This window comes from Epinephelus fuscoguttatus, linkage group LG4 (genome assembly GCF_011397635.1).
Source record: "Epinephelus fuscoguttatus linkage group LG4, E.fuscoguttatus.final_Chr_v1".
Lineage (NCBI taxonomy): Eukaryota > Metazoa > Chordata > Actinopteri > Perciformes > Serranidae > Epinephelus > Epinephelus fuscoguttatus.
Window position 1 is genome coordinate 32,384,282 of NC_064755.1, and position 22,652 is coordinate 32,406,933.

Here is a 22,652-nt window from a genome sequence, read left to right on the forward strand (position 1 = left end):
CACCAACTCAACTTGATGAGACGGTATATCATCTCTATGTAACAACTCTCTGCACTCAGCTTTTCAGGCTTAGTTTGTGGCTGAATATAATTTGTAGCTTCTTAAATATGAATGAGGATAGTGATGGTGAGATTCTGGAAAAACAGAAACCAAATGAGCATCAGATGAACTGTATTCATAATGAATACGCCACAATAATATAAGTCAGCAGCGCCAATTGGTCAGTCAATGAGAATGTGTGTGTGGGGGGAACATAAGCATATACAGCGAGCAGCAGCAGCGACGCTCTGTCCGACACCGGCACACCGTGAGGACAGAAACAGAGGGCTCGGCTGGGACGGAGCACCTGCCACAGCAAGTGAAAACGCAGTCTGCAGTCATTTTGACTTGACCAGCGGACCTCACTACAAGCTGACTGGCTGTTGAAACAGGTGACGAGCTTTAGATTCCAAAACCAGTCGCCAACAATTTGACCAGTGGAGCTGCAAGTGACACAGTCAGCCGGCTTTAGTCGAGCACAGACGACCAGTTCACACCGCTGCAACAATCTAAAACAGTTTCATCTCGTCGCAAATCCTCTGCCTGAACTGGGCTTTAAATTAAACTGTGACCTCTTCGCAACATTGGATATGCACCCTCTGGCTTACTGGTAGGTGCAGATTGCCCTGTGCGAAGTATTATAATGGTGAAGACAACAAAGAACAGCCATTTAATGAGCTGATAACATTTGAAAGTGGCGAATTTGTGCATCAGAGTTACTAAATTTGAACTCAAGACTGTCCCGTAAATGTTAACATCAATGTCACAAATGTTGATGTCATTGGATCATGGCACTATAACAAAGGTGGCACGACAATGGTGCTTTATCTATTGTCATGTCTAATTTAAAAGAAAAAACAACTTTAACTCTACTTCCTTTGCACCACTGTGCTTCAATATGTTTCCAAAATATCCCTGACTGGTTCACGGGGAGCGGTATGATTTCAGGACAAACAAAGGTGACGTTTGTTGTTGATTGGCACCGTGGGGGACGTCATCATTCATAGGCAATAATAAGTTTACAGTTGCTTTGTTTTTCTTTGTTTAGACATTCGGATAGCGGAGGGAGAATAAACAAAGAACAGAAAATCCAATCATAGACCAGTTGGGTGCACACACAGTAACAGAGAGGGGGGGGACATCATTACTCAACTATCTATGGCACTGAGCACATATCCTCTGTTTCTATCTGCCTCTCTATCTTTCCTTATCTTATCCATCTAACAACTTGTCTATCTGTGTCTCTTTGATCCAATCTGTCCACTCTGCTTTGGCTTGTCTGTGTCAGTCTCTGCTCCCTCTGTTTCTTACCTGGCAGGAGCACACGGAGCACCTATCGCTGTCCAGCACCCAGATCTGCCCACTGTGCTTGACCTTGTTGTCATGGATACAGTCACCGGTGCAGTTGTGCCCGTGGGGGCACCGGCAGTCGTAGCCTCCGTCCAGGTTGAAACACACTGTATCGTTGGCACAGGTGTTCCTCCCCGTCTTGCATTCATTAATATCTGCAGGGAGCAGAAAAAAGATGACATCATACATATGCTCAGTGCAGGTAACACAGTTTATGCATGGCTTTTGGAAAAGGGGATTTCTTTAATTACAAGCCCATGATATTTGTTTTAGTAGCATGGTGACAAGGTAAAGGAGCACGCCCTGTCACAGAACGGTTCAAAGAGCAATATGTAGTAATGAACACCCACATCTTTTCCCTCTTAAGACTACGACCTGCTCTCTGCACCTGTGAGCTGCGGCTCAGATGTAGCCGTAAAATGCAGCACTACAACATTTTTCAGATCTCGTGAGAAACACACAGTACACAACTGTAATGTAACCCAGAAACCTACTTTTGGCAAAATTATAACTTTGCTTTGTGAAACCCGGACAGGTTTGGCTTTTTGAGAGTGCCTTTAATGTGCTTCTTTCTTCCCTCTGCCTCTCCCGACTCAAACTGACAGCCAAGATGGGGTCAACGAGTCGAGCGGCGGTAGCTCTATTGTTACAGGCAATGCTTCGATGTTGCTGTAGATTGAGGGTTTCCATTTTGACAGCTGACACTTCTCCTGACAGGCTGTATCAAAAAGAATATTCCAGAAAATGAACAGGCTGCAAAAAGCAAACCGACGTTTTCGGGAGGAAAACACACTGATAATGACATACCTATCCAATCACACCATTACTTACAGGAGCGGAACGACACATCTTACGAAACAAAAGTTGAGTCAGTTTCTCATGGCGGGTGACTCATATATTTCAACAAAATTGCACTTAATGAAAAGTCACTATTTTTAGTGCTTACTCATATAACTCGTACCCCTCAATCCTGAAGCTAGAAATCAAAGCGACCTTTAAATCCATGATGGGACTGATATGGAAAATCAGGGGCCATTCAAAGGAAAATGAATGGGGTGTTTTTCATTAATTTGTGGAGCTTTAAGGTGGAGGAATGGTTTCCTTGCAACACTAAGAGGTTTAAAAAACAGGATTTAACCTCACTTGAGTGCAAGAACTCTAAAATATGCAGTAAAAGAGTGTATTGATAAAACATGTGCCACTTCCTGTTGAGCAGACTTTGTGTCCAAGTGGCATCACAACCTCAAAAGTTCAAATTCACATTTAGAAATGTACGTTTTTAGACTATGACTAAAACAATGGGTAGATAAGGGCCGATCCATAATTAAAGATCTTTACAACAATGAACGACTTGTAATCTTTCGCCCATCTCAGTCTCCCTCCTGGTCACTTCTTTTGTTACCTCCGACAGCTCCTACCTAATTTGGACACATTTATGACCTCATGACTAGAGCTCCCACACACAAGCATTTGATCTCCCGTTTTGTTCGTCTCTTTACTTTGGCAACCTCTTCTCTCCATATTAAAGAGGCTTGGTCGAAGGATACAGGTGAAGCGATTTCAGATGAATTATAGGCAAGAGGGTTACAAAGGATTAAAATATGTTCCATTAATGCCCGACTTCAACTTATTCAGTCATCCATTGCTTGCATTTCTCCAAGGCCAAATTGAACAGAAAATACCCTTCTGTGTCTGCTGCATGTGACAAGCGTAAATCGAGCGTGGGGACCTTGGGTCACCTTTTCTGGTCTTGCCCCAACCTCAGAATTTTCTGGGCAGACATTATTCAATTGTATAGTAACATATAGAGCAGACAGTTAGACCCTGACTGTCTCGCTGTGATACTGGGCTGTTCTAATTATTCTTTGACTCTTTCCCCTGCTTTACAGTAAGCTCTTACGTTTGGTTTTAGTCATAGGAAAAAGGGTTATTCTGCGAGAATGGAAATCAGCTTCCCCTCCTTGCTCTACAAAATGGCTAAATGTTCTTTATCTTAAAGAAATCCAGTACACTCTGTCGAACTCTCTCATCAAGTTCTTAAAATGTGGAGAACACTTTATTGAACATATAAAAAGCACAAAGAGTCAAGCAGACTAACCACAGTGGACTGCTTCTTTGCACTGGACTGTACACTGTGCTTTGATCTGCCAGGACATTATGTCTCTGTTGGACCTTCCCTGACCACCCATGGTCTTTACCCCATGGATGCTTCCAACCTTTAACCTTCCTGTGGACAACCTATCCAGAATCCAACCTGGCATATAATTGTACTTTCTTTCCTTTAGCTGGCAGTGTGTTTTCCTTTATCTTATTAGTATTATTTCTTTATTTTTTATTATTTTGTTTTAGTCATCTTTTTTCCTGTCCTTTATTTCTTATGTCCATGTTTGTGTAATGTTAAAATGTTAAAAGCCCCTTTTTTCTCCATGACTACGACAAGACGTTTACAAGCTACAAACTATGACAAAATATATGTTTTGTTTTTGTTGACGAGAGAGGCGAGATTAAAATGTTACTGGTGAGCTATTGGATGTTCAAAATGAGATGAGAGGAGGACAGAATGATACGTTTTTTATGAAACATATCAGCAAAATCTTTAAAACAAGGAAACCCAGAACAGAATAGTAAATAGTCTGTGCCAGGATATTTTGCTAGCCTGCAAAACAATCACACCGGAGCCGTGTCAGCTGTTAGTGCAAGTTGCGAGCACTAATTTAGCAGTAAATAAGCAGCTGTGTGGGGATGATGAGGCTGTTTGATGGAATTGTGGAGTTTGTCTGTTGCTGCAGTGGCTGTTAGCAGCTATCATTAGCTACCTCTCCTGTTAGGGTTGGGGGGGGTTAGAGGGTTAGGGTTAGAGGGGGCAGCCACTGGACTTTGCAGGTAGGAGGCTCGGAGTGTAGCTGCTGCATGTAAACAGTCTGAACTTAGAGGAATTTTCTCTGACAGAGTACAAGTAGTTTAGCAGTCTGGTTTTCTCAAATTAGTTAATTTAAGTTCTCAAAGATTAAGATTTTGAGCTTTTTAAATGATCATCAGTACGTTTGTGCTCGGAAATAATAATAATTTTTAATGGCCGATATCATTTATAGTATATAGTATATATATTTTATAGTTCTATGTGGGACTTTATTCCCTGACTGCACTTGAAAAGTGTAAGAACAGCATTAAAGCCACTATTGTGGGGAGAAACTGACTGAAGTCTTGTAAAATCAGCTGTTCCCTGGGACAAAGTCACATTTCTATATTGCCAGAAAAATGTGGGGATAATTGCTTTCTGAGAAAATGATATCTGATGTTTGGTGAAAAATGAGATGCAAAGTTTGTTGTGCATTTATGGTCGGAGTGCAGTGAGTGCCTGCCCCTCCCGGTATTGAAGTAATAATGAGTTAGTGGTCGTTCAGATTATCAGAAATGAATTTCACACACTTTGCTAGTGGCTTGCTACTTAATTCTAGCGATATTATACTGACCATGCTTGATATAGGAAAAGCAACCTTATTATGGCCCTAATAAAGAAGTAAAGCTCTCTTACATTAGTTCACTTTCATTTAAAATCATACAAATAATCTAAAGGACACATTACCTTGTATTTGCATGTGGGGTACTCAAAAGCCTTACAGCCGTACTCATGTGACCAGTGGAGGTTACAGCTATCTGCCACTATCGGAGCCCCATTCCGCCATTAATGATAGTTTATATAAAGTCCTATTGGCAGTGATTAATCAGCCAAACCAACCTCTGATTTCAACACTTGATACAACCTTTTACCTTGATTCCATCTTGTGACACCTGTGTTAGCCTCATTAGTTTAGTTTAAAGAGAGAAAACCTTTTGACTTAAAGTAATACAAGTAAAAGTTGGCTAAAATGTAATGACTTCTTGTCGACTAAAACTGGACTAACACATTTTGAGTTGAAGCATAAAAATGTCCAAAACGTGACTGGATCTAATAAGCATTTTTCATCTAGTGACTAAGACCAAAATAGCTGCCAAAATTAACACTGCATGAAAGATTCATGAAATGTCTGTTGTTTTCATTTCATGTCCAAAAATCCACACATGCCTGAATGTGATTTTTTTTTCCTAACACATCAGATGTTGTTTTACACGTGATAAATTCACAAGTGACACATTTTTTGAGTCAGCTGCATTCCTACAATGGAAATAAATATATTACTTCTTCTTTTACATATGTGTAAATAAAGTGAAGGTGGACCACTCACCTACACATGACTCCCCACTGGCGGAAAACAAGCCGTTGTCATGGTAGCCATCACGGCACTCGCAGTGGTACCAGCCGGGCAAGTTGACACAAGTGGATTTACTATCACACTCGACGAAGCCGTCCGCACACTCATCAATATCTGAGGAGATGTGAAGGAACAAGAAGACATCCACATACAGTGTGAGTGTCATGTCAGTTTCAAAGTACGCTCTTTACAGAGAATGGACTATTGAACCCGATTCTTGCCTGGTGGGCATTTTTTAACATTGACTGATTTATAATTGATAAAACAACGTGTCTAGCTTCTGGGTGAATCTAGTCCGTAGGCTTTATTGATCAAGCGTAGTTGCACAGCCAGAGAAGGACATCTGTATCAATAAAAGATAGCAGGGAATGAATGATTCTAATATAACAAGTCTATTCTTAGAAGCCAGGGATTTAACAGGCTTGCATTTTGAAATGCCAGTAAACATCCTACACAGTCTAATCCTCCAACACACACTGGCAAACAAATAGATTCTGAGGTGTGTGTGCATACTTTTGTTGAACTTCGCCTGGACATCGGGAGTTTCTATGAGGTGACGTGCAAAGAGGCTCAGCAAAAGGCTTTAACACACCTTCTAACACATCTCGTGGGTGGCTGTCAATAGATGGAGCTGATGTTTGTTTTCACAGAGCTCCACTTAGAAATATCCTTGACTCTGCCTCCTCTTTCAGCTCTTGTCTTTAATAAAAGACTTTGATTACATGCTCTGACGTTCTCCTCTCTGTATTTTTTCCCTCCTGTTTCCTCTACTCGGCTCTTTTCATCTGCGTTTCCTTGTCTCTCGTTTTCCCTCTCTTACTCCTCGTTTCTGTTTACAACAGGCCAACATTCAACCCTTTTATTTCAACAAGCGACCCTGCAACTTTCCTGCAGACGTCAACCAAGAACAAATCTAATATAATTTTCAACAATGAGCATAATACACAGGGAGAGACGGATCGCTCTGATATTTCAGCTAACATTTAATTAAACTAAGGGCCAGGCCCGCATGAGAGAGGAAATAAAGCCTGTTATTACACAGTGGGGCTAAATATGTTGGGCCCAGACATGCACCGTGATTAAATGTGTCTGTATAGTCAGTGATGGCTTTTTTATGATTGTGCATGATGCATGATGCTCTGCTCTCATTATGAAAATGGCAGTGTGCCGTGTGTGACCTTCTCCACAACTGCCTGCAACAGTATCCCCCATAGAGCGACAGGCAGACGGGCTCACGGTCCCCCACCGCCAAGGCAGTAATGGGATTAAGATCTATTGGCTAATGAGCCCTCAGCCTTTTAATAGAATTTCTGCAGCAGATTAACCGTTGATGAAATGTCCCACAGATTAGGGCCTTATCTATTCAAAAATGACCCACGTTTGTCTGAGTAGCAGGTTTGCAAAAAAAAAAAAAAAAAAGCTTTAGCATATTCCTTTTTTCCTGTTTTAAATCAGGGTTCCTGCTGCTGAAGGCAAGTTAGATTTAAGACTTTTAAAGACTTTTTAAAAGCTACTCAAAATGAAATTTAAAGAAACAGTGTTTACAATGTAGGGGGATGTAGTGGCATCTAGCAGTGACGTTGCAGATAGCAACCAGTTTAAACTTCTCCCTGGTAGACATCCCTCTGTGTTCATAGCTCAGGAGGTTTTTAGCAGGAGCTGGTTTATCCCTAAAGGTCTCTTCTGCTCCAAAACAAATGGACAAGGTGCCTCTAGCCCAGCACCTGCTAAGAGATTTGTGCCAGGAGTCGAATTATCCACAGAGGTCTCTTCCTCTCCAGAACAAACAGACCCTGTGGTTTAAACCATTAAAAACACTGACTAAAGCAGTTTCAGGCTAAAAATCTGTTTTTTTTTCTCTCAACACTGCTAACAAAGTCCAACACTACAACACAAATGGCCCTGTCTAAATCCAGTGTTTGGTTCGTCCATTTTGGGCTACTGTAGAAACATGACAGAGCAACATGGCGGACTGCATATAGGAGAACCCGCTCCCTATGCACACATAAACAGCTCATTGTAAGGTAACAAAAACACAAACTTACATATAATATTCACTTTCTGCTAATACATCCCCCTAAATCCTTCACACCGGACCTTTAAGACCAATTTTGGTATCCAAAATTGCCAAAATGTTTACAGAAACACAATACGTGACTTTTTTCTTGTGGCGGAGACGAGGGTAGAACAGAACTGGGAAATACCTGACATTTGTTGGCAAGTTTTCTAGGTGATTTTGTATGTCTCGGTCTGCATGTGCAATTTTACTGCTTTGATTCCCATCATGACAGCTTTGAAAAACTTGCACTTGCACTTGCATATTGGTTTCAGCCATGCTGCAATATCTTGGTTAGTCAATTTTGATTGAACTTGATAACTAATATTCCACTATTATTCTGAATATGACAGTACTCTGAATTTGATGTGGGTCATGTAAACAGCATATTACATTTGGATATTTCAAAACAGGCATTTTCCAGATTTATGATTTTCCAACTAAGACGTGGAATATGCTGGTGTTTTTGGATTTTAATAGCATTTTTTGGACGTTTAGAATATGCGTTTCAACTTGGGTTTGTACTGCCATTTATGCCACGTGGCATTTTGCCTGTTTTGCGGTTAGCTCTGTGTTGTCATGGATATACTGTATGCAAACCAACTGGCCAACAGTTTGCAGGGCTGGGGTAGAGATGAAAAAAGACATTTTGATACAGACATTTCTGGTTGAAAGGAGAAACACTCCTACTTCAAAACAGTATGAAAGACTTGGATATCAGCAGGTTTTTGGATTTGCGCAAATATTGTAATGCCAACATTTTCAAGAAGGTGGTTAAAGGAATGAAAGATGGAGGCTTTGTTCGCACAGTGCAACAAGTCAGACACTGACGGAAAAATGTGAAAAAATCCTATTTCGATCCACAAGTGGCTCCAGCTGTTCCACTTTTCCATATTTTGACGTGATAAACAACATGAGTTAGGGCACGTTAATCAGAGTTTGTACAGCAGCATGTAAATAGGAATATTAGTGGAATATTCAGTATCATCAGCGATTGAAACAGCTTAGCAAGAATATGGTCTTTTTCAGAATAAGGGCAAAAACTTTATATTTTGTGCAAGTAAACATAGTCAGTGACAGCTAGCGAGGAGACAGAGGATCTTCTGCTCTGAGCATCCCGGCTGGAAACAAAATATGAGGGTGTGACGTTAATGAAAGAGGCATTTGGTAAATTCTATTTTAAAAAATTGAGGTTCCTGAACAGAAAATCCTGCAAACCGCTCTTGCTCAGCTTCACAATTTATTAGTACACTAACGTTTCGGTCCTCCTGGACCTTCGTCAGGAGGTCAACACTCTTAATGAAGGTCTAGAAGGACCGAAACGTTACTAGTGTTACTAATAAATTTAGTTTAATAACTTAATAATATGTTTTTCAAAGCTGGCATGATGGGAAAAACTTGCCAACAAATGCTAGGTCTTACCCAGTTCTGTTCTACCTTCATCTCTGCCACAAGACAAAAAAGGCATGTATTATGTTTTAATAAGCCTTTGGGCAAAACTGTCCCTAATGTTTTTTCTTTTTTTTAAATCATAAAATTGCCCCAGTGTGCGTGATTTTCTGTTCAAAGACTCAGGTAAGTTTCCAATGCACCTGCATCTGAGACAGCTGGATATGTGAATATCTCTCTTCAATCCAAGAAATGGATGTTACCAATTAATTTGACATTTACGTTGTAACTTCAGAAAAAAGCGATCAAGAAAATCCTACTTCACATGTCTTATTATTTTTTTTAAGGCTTTTGAAAGACGTATTTAAGACATTTTAATACAAATTAAGGCCTTATTATTTAGATGAATGAATTCAATGCCTTTAAAGACTCTTTAAGGAGCCACGGGAACCCTGTCCACACTGGCCAGGTTCAAACAGCTCATCTCTTTCGATGTGGCAGAGTTTAAAGCCAAAGCTTACATTTCTCTAATCACACCAGGCTGGTGGAGCAGAGCACCTCATTTTCTCCCTTCAGAACAGCAATGCTGGGTTAAAAGGACACTACTTTAAAATCATGAGTCTACACAAAACTTGCCAACAAATGCTAGGTCTTACCCAGTTCTGTTCTACCTTCATCTCTGCCACAAGACAAAAAAGGCTTCTTTTTTTAAATCATAAAATTGCCCCAGTGTGCGTGATTTTCTGTTCAAAGACTCAGGTAAGTTTCCAATGCACCTGCATCTGAGACAGCTGGATATGTGAATATCTCTCTTCAATCCAAGAAATGGATGTTACCAATTAATTTGACATTTACGTTGTAACTTCAGAAAAAAGCGATCAAGAAAATCCTACTTCACATGTCTTATTATTTTTTTTAAGGCTTTTGAAAGACGTATTTAAGACATTTTAATACAAATTAAGGCCTTATTATTTAGATGAATGAATTCAATGCCTTTAAAGACTCTTTAAGGAGCCACGGGAACCCTGTCCACACTGGCCAGGTTCAAACAGCTCATCTCTTTCGATGTGGCAGAGTTTAAAGCCAAAGCTTACATTTCTCTAATCACACCAGGCTGGTGGAGCAGAGCACCTCATTTTCTCCCTTCAGAACAGCAATGCTGGGTTAAAAGGACACTACTTTAAAATCATGAGTCTACAGCAAATACTATAACTAGCCTATCTTTGAAAATTAATATAAATTCTCCCCACTCCTGAAGAGAAATATCCAATGCTCTTTGTTGCCTGTGAATTTCAGTGTGATAAAAGCGCTGGGAGCTTTTCAAGGGAAAAGCTTCATGAGGTGTATTGCCAGTATAGAAAAAAAAATCATCCTCTTCTCCCCAACAAGGCTGTATGAAATTGTTCAAAGTACCACTGAGCAGTCAGATACTATTTATAACAGACACTGATGATGAAGTTAGTCTAAAAATATGCAAATGGGTTATTTTCAGCCAGATTCATTCACGTGTTTTAAAAACTTGACTGCCTGGCTGTAACAACAGAGGGTTACACCCTCAACAGAAGATTCATTGTTTTCGCTTTAAACTGAGTCAAACCTGTCAGCTACAATTACGCCCCATCGCTTCCCAGCCTGCTGTCAAATCAACTTTTAAAGTGCCGCCGTGTTTCAGGATACTGAAACCCACTGCAGTTGCACCTTGGACTTGACAAGACTGAATGTGTGAGGTACAGCGAGGATACAACACGCTCGCAAAAGTCTCGCCTTCTCTTTTATCATCTCACGTAAATGGTAATGGATGATCATTGTAATTAAACCATCAACGGTGACAATCAGACAAGGGCGCCGCCTGAAAGCTCAGAGTGTACTGTATCATGAGGCTTTAGTAGAATCATAGATGTGGATGGCGCAGTACTTTCTCTTGTTAAATCATGTCATGTTTTTCCACTCTCTGCTCTGGAAAAATAAAAGCCTGCACAAATAAAATAAAATCTGGCTTTCCGTCTCTATCTCCTGGAGAGGTCAAGGCCATGGAAGAACAGTTATTTTGGAGTTACCGGGCTGAGTGAAAGATGTGAAAACTGACAGAGAAAAACCTACACAGGAGGAGGATGAGGATGGTTTGGATGAGGAGGAGGAGGAGAGGAGTAGGAGGAAGAAGCAGGAAGAGAAGGAGGTGATGGAGGAGGATTAAGCGAAGGAGGAGACGGAGAGACAGACTGCAGTTATTCTACTCGTTATCCTGAGTGGCAGCCTGGAAACAAGGGCTCTATTAAGGCAGCTCTCTGAGGACAAAGTGAGGAACAAGCGGATGATTTTTTTCCTCCGCACCCTCCTGGGCTTGTTATGCCACTCTGCCATGACCACCCCCATCCTTTCTTTCTTCATCCTCTGCCTCTGTCTCAAAGCTGAGGTAAAAAACATAGGTGCCCTCATCATCACCTTCCCCCTTCCCTGCAGTTTGCTCTCTCTTTCAGCAAACCAAAAGGCAGAGTTTAGAGTTTAGTCTTGCCCTGCCCTCTCCTCTTCATCCCTCGCTTTCATTGTCCCTGCTCTCTTTACTCCGTCCTCGCTTCCTATTCTGATCCCGGACAGGTACAGTTCTTTGCTCTTACGCCGTCTTTCTTTCCTTGCTTCCACCGCTTTCACTTCCCTTCCCCATGTCTTTTCTCTTCCTTGACTGACAGATAGCCCTGGGGGTTGGGGGTGCAGCTCTGCTGTGTTGCATCACTGTTACTGCTACCACACGTACATCTCCTGTACAGTAACCTAATTCAAACTGATTTCCATTCCCACAGAGGTCCACCTGCTAATGCTGATAGGCTCCAGGAGGAATTATTCAAGAGACAACTCTGGATCTCGACTGAACTATCCCTTCTGCTCCCAAGTCAGATGCCATCTGACCATAAATGGATTTTAAAATGACCTGAATTTGTCATGTCCGATCACGTTAACAATGACGGCTGAGAAAAAGGCTGCAGAACCTTTAAGTCGATAACAGTATGCGCAAAGCTTTTTATCGGCATGTACGTGACACGGCGATAAGGTAAGAAATGGATTTCTGAACCCTGCTCTTTTATGTACAGTAAAGTGTAATTGAGTGATTGTCGCTGGTCCTCAGTCTTCATTAAGGGAGAGAGCGAACTCAAGTAATCAATCAATCACCATGAAACCCGAGGCAAATTGAGTTACACACTGGGTTCCTGAAGATGAAACAGACACTGAAACGCAAATCCATATCTGCAAGCACTTGAGTGGGAGAGTGGATGAGTAATCATGGCAAATTGGAAACAAGCCTTGTGAACAATCGGGAGCTGCAGGCGCATACACAATGCAATCACTCTGTATCACTTACCTATGGCTGTAAAATTCCTCCACCCTTTAAAGTGCAACCAAAATCCCAATTTGTAATCTGATTTTTGCCATCAAAAAAACATGGATATTTCAGAACGATTGCTTTATTTTTGAAAGCAAGAAAAAAGAAGAAGGATGATGTGCTTGATTGACAAACTTGTGATGGTAACTGCTACCTGTAGCTTGTAAACCACCTTGTTAGGCAGTGGCATTTGGAGCGGCAACAGCACCTCTTCTTGCTGCCGAGCAGAGTGGAGCATTTAGCCGCTAAAGAGCCAGGTATCTATCTCACAGAAAGAAGCTGAGCTCCCAAACATCAGTCAACAGTTTGAAAAATGCACTGCTAACATCATGTTGCTGGCTAATTAGCTGTAGCACACTGAAGTGCAACTGTGGCCCTGTTTACACTGATGTGAACATGTGTCTAGGATGACTGGATCGCAAGTGGGCAGCTCTAAATACAAAAGTGAATGCATCCAAAGCATCCTCAGCGCGTCTTGAAATCTGATCAGAGGTGGTCTGGTCTCCTGTGCCTAGGCAGAGGTGCATACTCATTTGTGCACCAACTGTGTTATTTCAACATGAGAAAAACAAGAAAAAGCTACAGCACCAAAAGAGAAAGAAGAAGGAGAAGAAGCCACAGCAACAGGCAAAATGGATTCTTGTGGATGGAGTAAACAAAACACGCTGTCTGATTTCCCTTTGGGCTGTGGAGTCAGAAGAATAGAGCCTGGATGAATCATATCACAACCTGGCAATTTGTGAGGACATTTTGGAAAAGACAACAACCCATTTGGTCTTTGTAAACTGAAATGATGTGCCTGTATATTTGCACACAGAGTGGCGAAGTGAGATTCGATCACAAGTGGTCGCTCGAGACATGTGGAAATGCATCCCAGTGCCTGGTGCGAACAGAAAGACTTACAGGTGTCCACAAAAAACAAGATCCAGGCTCTATGCCTTCAGATGAAATTACCTTATGTGTTTATTCTTTGAGAATAGGTAAACTAACAGATCAAAACGGATCAACTCTAGGTCTTCCTCAGGGTCTGTGAGGATCTTAGAGATGTCCACTTGTAATCGGATGATGTTAGCAGTGCACTTGAAACTGTTGATAGCTGTTTGGTAGCTCATTCAGCAAGTCAAGGGGCAACACACTGACTACATTTACATGCACAATAATATGACAATATTCTGAATTCAATATGTGTCATGTAAACAGCATATTCTGTTTGGACATTAGGCCTTTTTCTGAATGTAGCATTTTCAGATTAAAACATGGGGGATATGCCTGTATTATTTTGTTCTTAGGAACATTCTTTAGACATGTATACACCGCATTGAGAATTTGCATATCAATTGGTATTTTACCACAGTTTTTGATACACGGCTTACAGTTACGGTTTACAGTAAGCTCTATGCATTGTCATGGGTACACTGTACACAAACTAGCCAACACTTTGCAAGGCTGTGGGGATGCATGCCCAAAAGAAAAGCCCATGTTTCTGGTAGGAAGAAGAGAAACTTCCACTTTTAAACATTATCCCAACGTTGACCTTTTCAAGAAGGTGGTTGAAGGAATGAAAGAGGGAGTCTGTGTTCACACGGTTAAAGACGTTCACCACTGGTGGAAAACTCTGGAGTAATCCTATTTTGATGCAAATAAGCAAAATGGCACCAGTGTCGCCAGCTGTTTCCCTTTTCCGTATTTTGATAAAATAAATGTAATGTTGGGCATATTAATCAGAGCATGCACAGCTGCATGTTTCATTAGCCATGTAAACAACTTGGTAGAAATAGTCTTTTTCTGAATAAGGGCAGCCAGGACGCCGACGTCCTTGCTCCCCTCCTCCTCTGTTAAATGGTATCTCCCAGGCGCACTACGTCATCAAACCATGTGATGTTCGGTGTTGCCGGATTCTGGAAGCTCTCGACTTTTCAAAAATAATATTGTTTTTCTTTTATTTATTATGATTTACAAAAGGTAAGAGTCTCACTCCTACCACTATTTTTGGCTGAGATATACCGTCTAGAAAGTGGGATCATAACTTTCATGTTTCATACGGCTTTATTTGGTGATATTTTATGGTGCTTCTGTGTCATAAACAACATCAGCTATCATAATCACACCTGATTTCAATAAGGTACAATGTTTTAAGCTGGCTGAGCGTTGTTTGATCACTGACAGTACTGTTTTGAAGCAGAGTGACCGACTTGTCATTTGGAGCTCCGCCTGGATCTTTTCATGGAAAAAACACTGTAGAATAGTCATACTTTGAGCAGTCTTCTTCAAATTTGAAACAAGTGTTCATTGATAGTGTGCCTACAGCCTCACGGTGTCATTTATTTGCTCAGATGAAGCCACAGACAGTTATTCATCCTGAAAATTCTTTTTTATTTTATTTTAGGCAAAATCTTCAATTTTTTACTGACTTCAGAGGCCCATTACTCTGTCTCTGTGTCACCTGGAGTGTTTCTGACACTTTCACAAGAAACTTCAGGGAGTTTTCTTTCTGGCAAGACCTCATGCATACATGTAGTCAGAGCGGTTAAGAAGCTACAGTCATTTTAATTTGGGTATGTCATTTTAGGCATTTTTGCTACAAAATGGGGGTGGAGTACAAGAGGATAAGAGGATATTTTGCGCATGTAAATGTAGTCAGTGTGTCCATGATTGCAGATACGAATGACACAGTTAGAAGCTAGTGCAGGTTACGGTTCAGTCTCTGGGGCTCTTCTTGTGTTGTGTAGCAGGCTGCTGTGTGGCTGTTGGTCAGTGTCACTGTCAGTCAATAACAGAACCTAGACTGTCACGGTTTTCTGCAAATACACTTTCAAGTGTCTACGTGCAAAGAATTAATCCACAGAGAAACAACGGTAGGTACTCTGCACAGATAGACAGTTCAACCGTGAAACAAAAAAATGTATAGTTCACTTCTGGATACTGACTTTTTTTTTCCAAAGGAGAGCACAGGGCATGTAATTAACAGAGCTGATCTGTGTGCTACAGCAGAGAAATACATGCAATTTATTTTCAATTGGCCTTTACAGCAATGTAGCTGTCCCGTGGCCGGTGCAGTTCGCTGCACTGCAGCAGCTACAGCAGCAAACTATCCCTGGGAGATGTGTCATTTAGGTAGAAGCAGCAGGTTGCGCTCAGCTAAACGACAGCTCCGGCCATTAGCAGGGTCTAATTAAGACACACTAATTACGGGTGATGGAGTGAGTGCTTTGTAAGGCCGTCTCTAAATAAATAATTAATACATAATCACTGTGCTTAAACAAGCCGCTTGAGCTTCAACAGTCACAGGCCCCCGGGCCTTGTGGGTAAATCGTGGAGCAAAGGAGGGAGAGAGGGAGAGCTGCAGCGATGCATCATGGGAGCTGTCAAGGGGCGAAAAAATTAATATGGTTTTAAATATTCACTACCTGTGCCTGTGTGTCTGGTGGGTGGCGCTCAGGGGAGATTTCAACTATGATGAGGCTGTGATGTTTTTTTCTTTTACCATTGTGTAATACACACTGTGGCCCTCGCTGTTTAAAGTTACACACCAGCAAAGCATCAACAACTGCTGCCAACTCCTCTGTCCTGTGTAATTTAACCTGGACAGACCTGTTTGTCATGCACATGTAGCCCATCCTTATCTACTTGTATCTGTTAATATACCTGTTCAAATTCACCCCGCCATCTGTACGTCTCATTATTTACTATTAATCTTGCTGCTTGTTTGACTCCGGCTGTCTGTTCTTTTGTCTGTCTGTTGTTTTGTCCATCTTTCAATCTGCTGCTTTTTTTCTTTTCTTTTTTTTTATCCGTCTAGTCTGTGTTTTTGTCTAAAACCCTGACAAGCTTCCTGGAGCTCGACATCAATGTAAATGAGGTCTGAGGGAACAAATTGTTTGTCTGGCCCCGTTTCGGCTCTTTGTCCTAGTCAATATGCCAGCGTGACCTGCAGGGCTCCACACTCCTTCTCTCACTGCCTTCAAAGTTTCCTCATGAACGCACTGGCCGATCCGCCTCCCCTTCCTCATTGCTATTTTTCCTGTTCCATTTTTACATCTCATAATAAATCACCTCCTTTTTTCATCCCTTTTCCCTCTCATCTTATCTCCTCTCATCTGCTATTATCCAATAATTAAATACCCTCTCCTTTCCTCACTTCTCAGCTGTCTTTCTCTACATATGTCCTCTTCAAACTCCACTTCCTTCTCTTCCTTCCATCTTTTCCTTGAAAAAATGTAAAGTTGGAGAAAAGGTAAAGTATTGAATGGAAAATGGAAGCTGTGATGAAAAGGTGCCATTTTTACACACACAAACAGAACCCTCCCCTCTTTAGATCACGTCTCTTTATGAGAGTATCACTTCGGAGAAAGAAGTGTCCTGGTAAGTGATCACGACTTGAGAAAATGAGAGTTTTTTTCCTTCCAATAAAACATCAATTTACTGTGTAGGTGTAATACACCAGGGGTCCCTGATAGTGCTCTTGAACATAACCCTCCAGGAGTGTGTAGGAGTCAAAAATCTAAACTGCATCATTAACACCAAACATAAAAAAAAATCTTTTATCTATTCCTCCTTGTCCTTAAAGATCATTGTTGATGCAATAGTAGCCGTCGTGTGATTCGGAGCCACCGATGATTAAAAGTGCTTGTGAGGATTTTGAGACTGCAGATGAATTGAAAGATGAAAGGGAGAGGTGTCCATCCACAGCATCTGATCAAATGCTCCGCTCCCTTAAGCAGCCTGCAGCGTCCTTTGAGAAGGCAGCAAGAGGCCAGCCAAGGACAGCAGAGATGGCCATTAGTTACAGAACTGACAGCACAGTGACAGAAAATTTTAACTGGTGGCAAAGCACCCTAACAAGCTTAGAGGGGCTTGAAAGGAGAAGATAATGAGCTGAAAATAAAAGAAATACAAATGCTACCTCCCCATTCATCTCATAGGAGCAGTTCAGCAATTCAGTCAATAAACACACATCTAAGGCCAAAACAGAAGGGGATGTTCACAGATGTTATGTCCAATTATTTCACAGAGGGGCTATCAGCTCTGAGGAAGTCTTTACAGTCCTGGGCCCTGTTTCCCTAAGAGCATCTTTATGCTAAGAACCATAAAGCCCTTGTTATGAACCCTCTTATATTTGCGTGGTATTTTGTAAAAGCATCGTAAATAAAGTCAAGTTCCTCCTGTTCACTTATCTTTCAGATGGAGGAGCGACATGATGTGTTTAAAGCATTTATGTTTTGTTTACATCATTCAAGCATTTAGCCTACGCGTCTATCAAGATCACTGTGATACTCACTGTATATAAAGTGTTGAAGATTTTTAAACAATAAATAAATCAATAGGCCTATGGGCTAAGAAAAGGAAAATGGAAATTGCAAGCGATAAGAACTTCTCTAACCTGCTTTTCAAGGATATACTTCAAAATAAATATATCTTTAAAATAAAATTGTTGGTTTGTATCAAATATCCATGAATTGTGTATGGTTTCATCTGTGAATCTCCACTGCCATTTTCTTCTTCATCAGTTATGCAAAAGCACTAGGACCAATGATATCCAGCACAACCTTCACAGTGATTACTACTCTTTGATGGACAGAGGTGTAAGCCATTGGATTTTGGCAACACCAGCTTAATATACAGTAAATGTATTACATCTATATTTTACAGTTCATCCTTGAAGTAAAGAGGTTTTTGCTCACATATGCCGAAACCTATGCTTTTAATATTCTCTTAATTTTATCTTGTAGATGTGCCACTTCTCCTGATCTTTTTTGTTTTCTCTTTTAATATCTCTTCTTTTATTGTGATGCTTTTAGTCACCTGATTTGGGCCTAAGTGCAATGTCTGGCAACTGATTTGTTTGAAGTACACCAGGTTCACTTTCATACACCTCCACCCAGTAACACGTATCATATTAACAGCAGCAAGCTGGAAGCTCTGATTGTTGACTTTAAGTTAGGCTACATTTACATGATGCACCCAGTGATTCAAAGTTCTCTACAGAAGAAGAAGATGAAGAAGAAGAAGCAGAAGAAGAAGAAGAAGAAGAAGAAGAAGATGTACTTTATTAATCCTGTGGGGAAATTCAAGGAGCTATACATGCATTAAATGGAGAGATATCAGAGTGAGGGAGTTGCCTTGGACAGTTGGCAGTTTAGGGTTCAGTGCCTTGCTCATGTGCACCTCGGCTGTGACCTGGAGTCGAACTGGCACCTCTCCAGCTACCAGCCCACGCTCCATGCTTGGTCCATACAGGGACTTGAACCAGTGACCCTCAAGTCCTCATATGGACTGAGCTACTGCCGCCCTCAAAGTGAAAGTGAAAGCCAACCCAGGATTAACTCTCATTTTGGAACGAGCTTTGTCCGCTTGCCGTTTCGCCTCGCTATATATGCCTCTTTTCGACGCTGTGTCTGCAATTTTTATAGCTTCCTCTTGAATGCAAGCTGCTTGTGGCCTGGCATCTAGTTGCTACCTGATTTTAAAAAATAACTAAATGTCCAAACTACTTTTTTCAGCTGAAAACCAATGTATGTGGTCACTCAGTAGTGTTGTGTATTGATTCAGGTCCAAATCTTGACATTTCAATGCAAAGTATTTGAATTCTATAGATTGAGTTATTGCAATTGAATTGTCTTGTTGGCTGATAGGATAGCAGCTCCCCCCTCCACTCCTCCAAGCAGCACTAAGGAGTGACTGGTGCCTCTTTTCAACAGTCATTGGCTGGCTTGGCTTTGATTGGCTTGGTTTGAGCCGTCAGCCCAGCAAAGCAGGGATTTGCATTTCCATGTCGACCTTCTTGAAGGTGTGTCTTAAAGTGATAACGGCTTGTCTTGAAGTTGAGCTGTTTGCAAAGGTGCAGTAAGAGCCTGTTGTCTGCAGCTCTTCATCAACATCTCACTGTGGCTGTTTCTGCTTTTGCTCTCCTAGACTTGCCTTTATTGAAGAGAAGCTGCAAACAAAGTCCCGCTAATTCAGTGATAAACGCATTTCATGTCCTATAGATTCTTCACAATAAAAGCCCCTCATTATTTTGTTATGGATAAACGTATATTGTGAAGCTCCAAAATTAAGGAAATGTTGAGTTTTCGTAGCCTGAGTATCAGACTGAAGCTCTCAGAGCCTTCAGTCTGACATCGCCTCCACTGAAGGCGATTTACAAGGGGGAGAGAATTTGATTTTTCCCTAACCAATCAGTAGAGATCAACGACTCACCCAGAATCTGACGTCATCAGTATCCATGCCTCGGGGTGCCGAAAACAAGCGAGCATTGCCCGTTTAAAATGTCTCCATCGTCGTGCACGCCCAGCTGCATCGCCGTTAAATCCAGTTTAGCAGCTTCCTTAATTTGATCCTCCATTAACGCGAGTAGTGGCGAAATACCTCGATAGCATCATTAATGTGGTCTGTAGGATCTGTAGCGGTCGCCATTGTTGCTATCCTCACCAGTTATCCACCGGCGTACAGCTTGACATCAGCGTGGCGCTGATTGGCTAATCGCTAGACCCGCCCCCACCCCCAGCGTTCATTGGTCCGTCCATCGTTTGGACGAGATAAATCACAAATTCATTGCAGTATGCCAGACCAGAGATGCAAGCCTATTCAGTTGAGTGGGCGGGGTCTATGGTCTGGAACCAGGCTAGAGTTTTCGAGCAGCAGCTTCACACATCATGAAACAGTGGAGAAACTAAACTCCAAACCACAGAGACTCAGTTAGAAGCTGCAAAAGTACTGAGAGGTGAACACACAGAGACTTAAAAGCATCTTTCTCTTTGGTCTTCTGCAGACAGAGGTGAGTAGAGTCTCGCAACACACACGCACACGGGAGAAGAGGGGTTGTTGGGGGTTGGCTGCAGTCAGCGAGACGTCACAGCTACCCGCTTGAGGGCAGGTGGCCTGGCTTTTTCACTTACTCCAGAGAACGTCCATCTCTGTCACGGCTTGGCGTGGCATGGCGCGTCTAAACTGATAATGGAAACCAAATTGGCGCGGCGCGGCTTTACTCTGTGCAGCCTGGATTGACAATGGAAAAAGGGTATGGGTGTGTCTTCGCTCCCCCTCGCAGCCCTGCCATGTTGATACTTTTTTCACAGTGTAGAGCCATTTTCTTAAATTTCCAGGTCAGGAGCACCTCAGCTAAACCTCTGGGGTGCATTTACTCTTTATAAAGTCCCAACCTCACCTGCACTGTGCCCAGGGACATCCCGAAGAGATGGAAAAAAGAAGAAAACAAGAAGATACAGGCAAAGGGCAGAGTCTCTGAAGAAAAATACACCACCACACACTTCTAGTGGGTTAGGGTTATGATTGAGAGGGATTTTTATAGGACAATCCTCCATAGTATATCTTGAAATTGTACCATACACTATGGACAACAAAGGTTAAAAAGCATTTCTATTTGGTCTTAAATCCTGTTTTCAGAAATGCATGTACATTTTTTTTACAGGTGGATACACTCTTAGAAAACAGTCTTAAAACCTCTTAAATCTATACCGGGAGATAAGGCCTGGAGCAAAACATTGGGTCAGCTGTGTTTCTCTGCACTAAGTGAATGTTATGAGGAAAATAAATTTACCTGCAGCATACAGCCAAATGAAACGGGAAACAAACTCACGGCCAAATCGTACAGCGGCTACAACTTCAACATGTGTCTGTTTTACCACATCAGAGGAATTCATTTACAGGTAGGCGATCAATCACGCAAAATAATGACCTCTCTCTCTATCTGGCATTTCAGCACTTGTAGGTTATAAAAAACATCAAAGGCTTTCACAGACAGCTTTAGTTTTTACTCTGAAACACCTTAATAGGTATAGCAACACATTTTTACTCTGATTTCTCCAAGACAGAGAAGAAAATGGACGTCCATTTTGCTGAAAAATAAACCTAATATACCAGCATTTGCCCATCTCTCACCCGAGCCATATAAGGAATGATGCTAGCCCGAGGCTACCACATTGACTATGCGGCATGTTCGGGGCACACATTACATGGCTGGCCCTGCGTACATTTATATCCGCGACTGAAGTGTATGTGCCCTGGCGCAGCTGTGTCCTGCATAATTCATGATGTGTCAGAGTTCTTCACTAGCTGGTGTCTGTCTGTCAGCAATGCGTGTCCCCTGTCCCTCCCCATCCATTCCCCCTGAATGGTAATGACAAGCCACCAACCGCACACACACACAGTCCCAAAAAGATGATAACAAAAACTGAAAACACATTAACACGCATCCACATGCTCGTACAATTACAGATAGACAGAAAGAAATGTACATAAAATACTACACCACAGCACACCCATGTACAGCAATCCAAAATGGGGAAGCAGGTTGATAATATGCAAACTGTTAGCATCCTCTCATACGTAAGTGTGTGCTCATAGGTGTGCGTGTGTCTATCCACACTGCCTTGAAGAGCTCCTGTTCGGTGTCTTATGACAGGCCGTCAGTTTGCCGCTGCAGCAGCAGAAGTGGTGGAGTCCCCGGGGAGGCCTCTAAAAGCTCACAGGGTTCTGGGGGTGGGGAGCCCAGACTTAGTGAAAGCTTTTCCATGTTCATCCACCCAGCTCCGCTTCTCCTCCTCCTGCTGCACCGACTCCGCCGGCATCATCCCGCATCCAAATGCAGAGAAAACTCACTAACCCCTGCCCTCCCACCGCCCATCTCTCCCTCCTTGCATTTCCCATTCCACCGCCGCATCTGTCAGTTTTTCCCCAACATCTCTGTATCTTCCTTTCCACTTCACCTCCTCTCACCCCCCCTCCTGGTCGTTACCTCTCTTCCCTCTCCCTCCACAAATTTTTGCATCTGTCAGTCTCCTCGTACATCTCCATCTCTTCCCCCCAAACCCTCGTTCTCATCCCCCTCCTCCCCACTAGTAGAGCAGCATATCCAACAGTACATTAACCTCCATACATCTCTGTGAGCTTCTCCAGTAGACACTTCCCTCTCTGGGAGCTCCTGTCATACTGTGAGGAGACAATAAGACGGACTCCCCCTTTCACACTGAATGACTGGTGAAGTCTCTAAACGGTGCCAGAGGCTTTAGCCCCGTAGCATGGGGCCCCGGCGGTGGTCCTGGACTATAAAACCTAAAATGAAAAAAATAAAAAAAAAAAGAGGATGGTAGCTGTCACGGCGCTGACTCGGACAAGTTGGGAGGGAGTCGGATTGTGGGAGGTAGGAGAGAGGTAGACATGCACACTGAAG

The 22,652-nt window shown here is 42.1% G+C and overlaps 1 protein-coding gene across 1 annotated transcript in view; it reads right to left on the reverse strand.

Annotated features, from left to right (window-relative positions):
- nell2a (neural EGFL like 2a) overlaps nucleotides 1–22,652 on the reverse strand; it is a 129,168-nt gene that overhangs the window by 18,782 nt on the left and 87,734 nt on the right. Inside the window, exons 16-17 of the mRNA XM_049573261.1 lie at nucleotides 5,616–5,756; nucleotides 1,351–1,544 (exon numbers count right to left, since the gene is read on the reverse strand). Of these exons, the coding sequence (XP_049429218.1) occupies nucleotides 1,351–1,544; nucleotides 5,616–5,756 (335 nt within the window). The remainder of the gene's footprint in view (nucleotides 1–1,350; nucleotides 1,545–5,615; nucleotides 5,757–22,652) is intronic.